Source organism: Diadema antillarum, unplaced genomic scaffold (genome assembly GCF_040938485.1).
Source record: "Diadema antillarum isolate AM-2024a unplaced genomic scaffold, OU_Dant_1.0 scf00000087, whole genome shotgun sequence".
NCBI classification, from domain to species: Eukaryota; Metazoa; Echinodermata; class Echinoidea; order Diadematoida; family Diadematidae; genus Diadema; species Diadema antillarum.
In genome coordinates, this window is record NW_027270976.1 from 2,493,509 (window position 1) to 2,502,698 (window position 9,190).

At 37.3% G+C, this 9,190-nt stretch overlaps 1 protein-coding gene across 1 annotated transcript in view; it reads right to left on the reverse strand.

Annotated features, from left to right (window-relative positions):
- Positions 1–1,190, reverse strand: part of LOC139718049 (uncharacterized) — a 34,012-nt gene extending 32,822 nt beyond the window's left edge. The window contains exon 1 of the mRNA XM_071629538.1: positions 1,057–1,190. Within this exon, the coding sequence (XP_071485639.1) occupies positions 1,057–1,177 (121 nt within the window). The 5' untranslated portion in view covers positions 1,178–1,190. The remainder of the gene's footprint in view (positions 1–1,056) is intronic.
- Between the last annotated feature and the right edge of the window lie 8,000 nt (positions 1,191–9,190).

Consider the following 9,190-nt stretch of genomic DNA (forward strand, 5'->3'; position numbering starts at 1 on the left):
CCAAATTACTATTCCACTCTGATAGAGTAGGTGGGTAGATGACATACTCCAGTTTGTTAGCAAAATAATCACTTTGTAGGTATGACGAGTTCACTTTCTTCGTCAATTCCGCCCACGATTCCGCCGCCCGCTTACCGTTTGGGCGCTTTCTCTGGAATCATCCCGCGATGCGACGTACGTCGCATCACATCACGCATCCAGCACATACCAGTCTGGTATGTGCTGGATGCGTGATGTGATGCGACGTCGCGTCGCGGGATGATTCCAGAAAAAGCGCCCAAACGGCGGAATCGTGGGCGGAATTGACGAAGAAAGTGAACTCGTCATACCTACAAAGTGATTATTTTGCTAACAAACTGGAGTATGTCATCTACCCACCTACTCTATCAGTGTGGAATAGTAATTTGCAATATATGGACAAGATCAGGTTAGTACTGATTTAATTTTTCTCGTTACGAATTTGTGTAAAAATATGTCAGACTTCAGCTTCACGAGGCTGATTCGTGCGCGGAGAGGTGAGAGCCGCAGAAAAAAGCATCGAAAATATTTAGTCGGATCAGGCCGCTAGGTGCGGCAGTCTTGCATTGTGCGAACGCGCTGGCGCCCGTGTTTTGATGGGCGCTCTGCATCGGTTGATTAAAACTCGATTTTTGAAAAAAAAAAACAGACAGGATTTTTTCTTCTTTTCATCATGGATAGTGGACATGTGTGTGTAACAAAATATCACCGTGCAAAGTTGCGACAATTTGTACGTCAGATGTGAGATGAATAAGAAGTGAATGGGGGGCCTCATGAGGCGTTCCCCGGGGGGCCTCATGAGGCGGGGGGAGGTCCTCATGAGGAGGGACCATCCTCGTACGCGGGGGTGGTCCTCATGAGCGGGTTTCCCGGACTGGTATAGGCCTACGCTACCGGTATACCGCGACCGTGTACGCCGCGCCGTAGCACTATAAAAACACGTTGACGTTTACGACATGTAGAAAAGCCACCGCTGTTTGTGTTATTGTAAATATTGAGGGAATAGTACACAAATTCTACTAAAGAAGCGAAACTTACCTCTGCAGTTGGCATCTGCACATAACACCTTTTCTGGGAATTCAGCATTGACTGCAAGTACATGTAAAAGCACAAAACACACAATAATTTTCGTCCCGCCGGGCCCACTGGACGCAGCCATTTTTACACGTCGACGAACGAATGAAAACAGGAAGTGATTGTGCAGAGACACACGTTACTTAGCTTTTTCCCTGGAGTGAAACCCCATCATTGAGAACCTTCGCCCGCATTGGACGCGCAATGTAGTACAAGCAAAATTGATACCCAGGATATTACACCAGTCTGTGTGAAAGGTTGCAGTTCCTCGAGTCGACTGTGCACAGGTGGAAAGTTGTTTGAGGGGGATTTAGTTAGTACACTAGTACCTCAAATACACCAAATAATTATACATGAGCATTCAGTGAATGCAGAATTACCCATCAGGAAGTTTTGGCAAAATCGGACAATCTGTTGAAAAGTTGTGAATTCCTAAAGTTTGGGTTAAATGTATGTCCCGCCATCGCTGGATAAAAAGACTACAATATTGCGTGATGTCACAGGAGGACAGATAGGGTAAAGATGTAGAGAGAATATACATAAAATTCCACAAAACTTAATTTGAATCACATATCTTTAAATTTTCTGTTAAGATTTTGAGAGGGAGATCATTGTGGCTGCACACAAACTCCGTTGATCGGGCTGTAATCATTCGTGTATATATGTTCCTGTAATGCCGTTTTACCTTTTTATCATTTTAGCGGTCAATACAGTAACAGAATGGTCAACCCTTTCTTGATCTTGAAAAAAAAAAAAAACATTTTCTATCCTTTTACAAGCATTACATAATGATGACTTTCTTCCTTACCTTTTTCATAATGCCTTATAAAAAAAGAAATAGTTCTGACCAGATTGCGATTGATAGTGCATGAAATACAAAGGTTGTCTACCCTGCTACCCTGAAAAGTGGATATTTTTGCGAGACTAATTTTTCACGCTCAGCCGGGTAAGAAGAGTTTCGTGTGTTTCTGATGCCGCGGAATCAAGATATCAACTACTAGAACATATGGCAAGCAAAAATATTCGCGTACTTTTATTTTCGCGCTAGTTTCTCAACTTTCTGGTTGCGCGAAATGCGCGAAAATTTCAACACCGCGAAAAAGTCCGCTTTTACAGATGTATAACGTCTTCCTCCATTGTGTCATGTAGAATATCATAATATGAATATGAATATCTATACATGTACATATACATGTATATATAGACGTCCTCATAAAAGGTGGGTTCCACCTTTAATCAGGACCAGTTTGTTTTACTTTGTTTTTGGATATCTCAACCATACCCGATTTTCATCAAATAAACTTTTCATCCCCCTAAGAATATTGTATGCTCCTTAATATTAATTTTCATATAAATGATTTCTAATTATCTCGCAAAAAAGTTAAAATATGAATCCCCTCTCAACCAAAACTCTATCATCCCTTTTATCATATTGAGAACAATGATAGTATGCAAATATAACAAATAATGATGTCATTACTGACACTGACGACAATAGTCATCATCATTTCATCATCATCTGCACAACATCGTCATAGAGGTCGTCATCTTCGCCATCATCATCAATACGTATTGCACCATAATGTGAGTGATTTAAAGTTCGGCCGCAAATACAGGTGTGGGTTTGTTGTGAGACAAAAATATACAAAGTTGCCTATGTGAGATATTAACGTCGTCGGTATGTAATAGCTCGCATTTAAGGACAACCCTAAATGGACTCAACCCGCGTGGAGAGAAAAGTTATACGGGAGAGAATTTCGCCACACATTTGGGCCTATATTAGCAGGGAATATCCGTGCTCTAGAGCGCATTCATGATGCGTGGTGGCAGAAATAAACACATTATTTTGTGCCATGACGACGCCTTTATACAGAACTCTGAGCTTTTCCTTCTTGAATGCACAAAGTTCATCGATTTTGTTGTAAAACACTGTCGTGTTGAGTTAGAAATGCCGCTTCTTACGACTTCCAGAGAAAATTCCTTATTCTAGAAACAGTTATTCTTGTATAATCTGAAACTGATACAGGTGATTATGGGTAAAAAGTGTACATTTTGACGTTCACACTGTCTTGATCGACGCAAGTCGACAAGTGCGGATGACACTTATATAAAAGGCGATTGAAAAAAAAAGGGGAGAAATCCATATTGACCCTATCCCTGCCCACTTCTTCACTCCCTATTATTATTCGCTCGAGATAATCTTACACACCAGCAGACATTGATTAACGTGTCACGACGCCTTCGCCATGCATCTTACATCTTTTTTTTTTATGCCTCCGCCACGAAGTGGTGCCGGAGGCATTATGTTTTCGGGTTGTCCGTCCGTCCGTCCTTCCGTCCGTCCTTCCGTCCGTCCGTCCTTCCGTCCGTCCTTCCGTCCGTCCGTAATGAATTTTGTGGACAGGGTAACTATCAAAACCTTTTGAGGTATCCTAATGAAACTTGGCATGTATGTGTATTAGGGGGTGAAGTTGTGCCTATCAACTTTTGGCTGCACATGCTCAAGGTCAAAGGTCAAAAGGTCAAGGTCAAATGCTTAAAATTTCACTATTTCCCCCATATCTATGCAATGCCTGAAGATATTTTCTTGAAACTTAGTGTATAAATGTATTACGCAATTAAGATTCTCTGGTGAAAGTTTGGGGCCATGAGGTCAAAAGTTCAAAGGTCAAAAGGTCAAGTAAAATGTTAAAATTTCACTTTTTTCTCTGTATCTTGGAAATTGTTCAAGGTATCTTTTTGGAACAAAGTATATATGCATGTACTGACTGGCAGTGGTTATCTAGGGAATTTGGGGTTCATGGGGTCAAAGGTCAGGGGTCAAAGGTCAAGGGCAATACTTCAAAATGTTACTATTTTCCTTATATTTATGCAATGCCAGCAGGATTATTTTTTTTAAAACTTGATGTATGCATGTACAACTCACTAGAGATTCTCAGGGATTTTTTTTTTTTGCCAAGACGGTCAAAGGTCAAAAGGTCAAAGAGCAAGTGAAAGTGCTGAACTTACTTTTTTTCCGTATCTCGGAAGTGGCTCAAGTTATCTTTAAACTTAGTATATATTTATGTGTGTTCTGCCTGACAGTGATTCTCTTATGAATCAAAGGCCAGATGAAAATGATAACAATTTACTGTTCAATACAGAAATTGCACTTTTTCTCCATACCTTGAAAATTACTCAAGTGTGTAAACTTATGAAAGGGTCAAAGTCGAAGTTAAAGTTCTTAAATCCCCAAATACATGATCTCCTATTCATCCAATTAAACATAGGTCAAGGAAGGTGAACATTCGATACATTTGTGACAAATATGTCATTTTAATATTTTGCCAATTTTGTGAAAATGTAATCACACAATGTCCACATGTACTATAGACCTATTAGGAGAATCATGCATTACGGCGGAGGCATACCAGTCGCCATAGCGACATTTCTAGTTTCAATTCAATTCAATTCGTTTATTTCCATTTCAATCACAATAAAAACAACATGAAGCATTCGGTGTTACAGATGAACATAAACAACAATGACATGTAAAAGAAACCACAACAACAACATCAGAATTACAGTCATGAATTGTTCCAGAATACAAAAGGCAACAAGTAAAATGGAAAATGGTGTACACATAAAAAGCCAATAAGGCCTGTAGGCGCGCATACACCGTTGTTACAAATCGTGTAGAATTGGAATCAAAGTTGTTTTCAAAAATCATAAATCAGTTTTATACAGAAGATACACAAAAGAACATCAGACACAAAAAAACAAAACAAAAAACAAAAAACGATATGAACATAGAAAGAATTATTAGATACATCAATGTAATCTTAATAAAAAGATAAAAGATGTCTTTTATACTGCTTCTTAAATAAATTATTATGTTGCTTATTATAATTATCTGGGTTAATAATTGCATTCCAAAAAACTGGTCCTGTATGACGAAGAGTTTGTTTTAATTTCGTACGGGGACATTTCCATTGATGAATTTTATTGCAGCTCCGTGTGTTATGAGTGTGTATATTTGAATTTAATGTGAACATATTCATGATGTAAGGAGAGAGTGTATCTGTGTGGAAGCGTTGCATGAAAGAAATTATTTGAAGTTTATTTATATCGTGCAGCTTAAGTGTATTCAATCGTTTAAATAACTGAGAAGTGTGAGCTAAATATGAAGATTTTGTAACATTACGAATTGCTTTCTTTTGTAATTTGAATAACTTATCAAGTCTGGAATTAAAAGTGTTTCCCCATACGACATTACAATACAACAAATGAGGCAATATAAACGAATTGTAAAGAGAAAATAAAACAAAAGATGGCAATTCAAACTTCAAACGAGTTAAAACACCTACAAACTGCGCAACTTTTCTGCATACATTTTCTATGTGTTCACGCCAGTCAATATTTTCATCCAGAATAATACCAAAAAACTGAACTGATTTACATCGAGTTATTGGCTTTCCATATATTTTTATGTCATTTGTGAATTGCACATTTCCCTTCTTCTTATGAAATAACATATAATTAGTTTTATCTACATTTAATGACAGTTTATTGCACTGAAACCATTTCACAATTTTAAACACATTTTTATTCACAATATCATATAAAATATCTATATTACTATGTGAAGCAAGAATAGTGGTGTCATCAGCATACAAAATGAAATCAAAATCAGGGCAAGAATTAACAATATCATTGATATAAAGCAAAAAAAGCAAAGGACCTAAAATCGACCCCTGTGGGACCCCGGTGCAAATCGTTTTAAAATCAGAAGAAACAGAATCAAAAACAGTATATTGCATTCTACCAGAGAGATAAGACTTAAACCACTTCAAACAAATACCTCTAATACCATAATACTCTAGTTTCTTTAATAAAATAAAATGGGAAAGAGAATCAAAAGCCTTTGAAAGATCCATGAATATTCCTACTACACTTTTATTAACATTTATTTCATTGACTATTCGGTCTTGTATTTCAGTGATAGCCATTTCAGTTGAAAAACATTTTCGGAAACCATACTGACTCGGATATAAAACATTTTTGGACAATAAAAACTTATAAAATCTATTATACATTACTCTTTCGAGGATTTTAGAAAAACAAGGTAGAATTGAAATGGGTCGATAATTACTGAAAACTTGAGAGTCACCTTTTTTAAAAACAGGAATCACTTTGGCTATTTTCAACTTATCAGGTACAATACCGTTAGAAAAAGACAAATTCAAAACATAAATTAATGGTTCAATTATTGCATCGATTACCCCTTTAACTACTTCACCATCAACATCATCAAATCCTGAACTTTTCCCGGATTTTTTTTCCGGATGTTAGGCGATGTTCCAAGAAGAAGAATAGAGAATATTTCAAGATATGATGATGAAGAAGCAGATAATCAGACAAGCTGAGGGTCAGTCAAAAATAACAATAAGTGAAATGTGTGGGTTTCATTCTGCGTCATTGCAAATTTGGTAATCACGGTAATTCACAAGTATCATATTTCACGCCGACCGTTACCACAACATGTCCAAGATGATACATTTCGCGGAGAGATCGACCGATGTTTACCACATAGTTCAAACATGAGAGGGAATTATTCAATAAGGAATCAAATATTGCAGCAATGATACAGTACCTTCTCTAGATAATCAACCTTGGAACAGAAAATGGTCGTAGTATATAGTTCAGGTGTGGGATGAGAAGTGGACGTACGCTGCACCAGGTGGGACTATGATACGGGGTGGCACAAATCATAGTGGTCACTCTCTGAATCCGCTTGAACGTGCAAATATTCTTCACAAAGTCGGCATTTTCTCCGTGGAATGTTTGGTTCTTTCGTCAAAAAATAACACTGCACTATGATATACAACACTTGTGAAGATAATGAAGAAATGGACTTGGCAAAAAATAGCTGTATTATGATCAGTAATGGTCAGCTCGATCTCTATCGATAGATATCGAGACTCTCAAAAATGATGCCTTCTTTATACTTTAATCTTAATGCAAAGGTTTCCTACACTGTACATCCCATGCAGTATAGAATAAAAGCCTCTATATAAGTATCACGTTATAGTTTCCTAGCAGCACTAAACTGAAACATAGCCCACTGAGATGATAAAAACTGGATTCACATTGGGTAACTTTGCATCGTAAAAATGTACAGCGATGCGCAACAAAGATTTTAATGCATGGGAGGGGGTGCAATATATGGACCGTTTCTGAAGGAGCGAAGTATAACCAAGCGGGTGCGGTCTAGTTATCACAGGAGGGGATCTTTTCAAACGTAAAATTCAATTTATATTTTTCCAAAGTTTTTAATAGTTTTTATATAATTACATTGTTTGACACAGTCATGTCAGCCATGAAGAAAGGTCTCCGATCTTCTTTGTACGCGGTATTTTATTGAATTTTTCTAACCTAAGTTCAGCATTACCCATTTGTTCATAAGTGGATAATATGCGGTTGAACCCCCCCCCCCCTCCCCTTCCCTTCCCCTCCTGGCCTCCTCCCTCCCACTCCCTCTCCCTCCTCCCCTCCCCCTCCCCATCTCCCCAGAGTCCCCGATCTCCCCCTCCCCCTCTCCGCCTCCCCCTCTCCCTATAAGTCACTGCAATGTTTGCTGATGACATCAATGTATTCTGTTCCAATCCTGATTTTCATTCGCTCCAAAGAACTCTCAATACTGAATTACCGAAATTATCCATGTGGTTTAAGAGTAATAGATTATCACTCAATCTGGAAAAGACAAATTGTATGTATTTCTATAATGTTATATATTCTATATTCTAAATATATATAAATATTCTATAATGCAACATTGGAATAATGGTGGATGGTATATCATTGGAACAAAAAGAAAGTATCAAATTCCTCGGAATTTATATGAATGAAAATATGAAATGGAATGTTCATGTACAATATATCTCTGATAAAGTGTCTCGTAATGTTGGTATACTCCAGAAGTTAAAGTATTATGTCCCTCAGAATATTTTATTCATGTTATATAATTCGTTTATATTATCGCATATTTCTTATTGCAACATTGTATGGGCAACTTCAAAAAGCCACATTGATAGTATATTACTTTTACAAAAGAAAGCTACGTATATGCACCAACTCAGGTTATCGAGACCATTCAGATCCTTTATTCGCAGAATTAAAAACACTTAAAGGGGAAGGCTAGTAAACTGATCAGTGGGAATCAGTGGAAATGCTGGGAGATGATTGTTCCAATCCTTATGGGATTCATTCAAGAGTACATTGTATATCTATTGTTGTGTGAAAATTATTTGCTTCAGAATGGTCTCATATTCAAGTAATGTGCAGTTTAATGCCCCGTCACTGACGCTTACCTGGAAACATTAAACTGCACATTACTCGAATAGAGACCATTCTGAAGTAAATGAGTTTCACACAACAATAGATATATAATGTACTCTTGAATGAATCCCATAAGGATTGGAACAATCATCTCCCAGCATTTCCACTGATTCCCACTGATCAGTTACTAGCCTTCCCCTTTGAGGTAAATGACATTAATTTTTTGCAAAACTCACTTTTTATGTTCCGCTTAATGGTCAGTTGCCATCTTCTTTCTACTCACTCTTTCAATTAAACAAGGACATACATTCTTATCCAACAAGACAATCTGATAAGTTTCATTTATATGATCCCAAAACAGTGATGGCTCTGAAATCTGTCAGACACACCGGACCCGATGTTTGGAATTCTCTTCCTTCTGAAATTCGAAGTTTATAGTCCATGTATTCTTTTAGGAAAGCTGTAAAAACAATGTTGCTTTCTGGCCAGTAATTCCATTGTCATTGTTAATGTATTATACACTAAATTCTTTCGCAGAAATATCAACGCATTTGATTTATTATGTAATAATAATTATGTAACTGACCATATGACCTGTATCACTGTTCACTTGTACCTCGGTGAGAAAATATTTTGTCATGCCTTGCTAATCAGTGATACAGGTGATTTTATTTTGTATAAACCTTTAGTGAAAGCAGACAAACCTCTCCTTTCCCTTTCTCCTTTCAACTATCCTATCTCTATGCGAGTCGTTATTCCCCTTCCGATGTATATTATAATA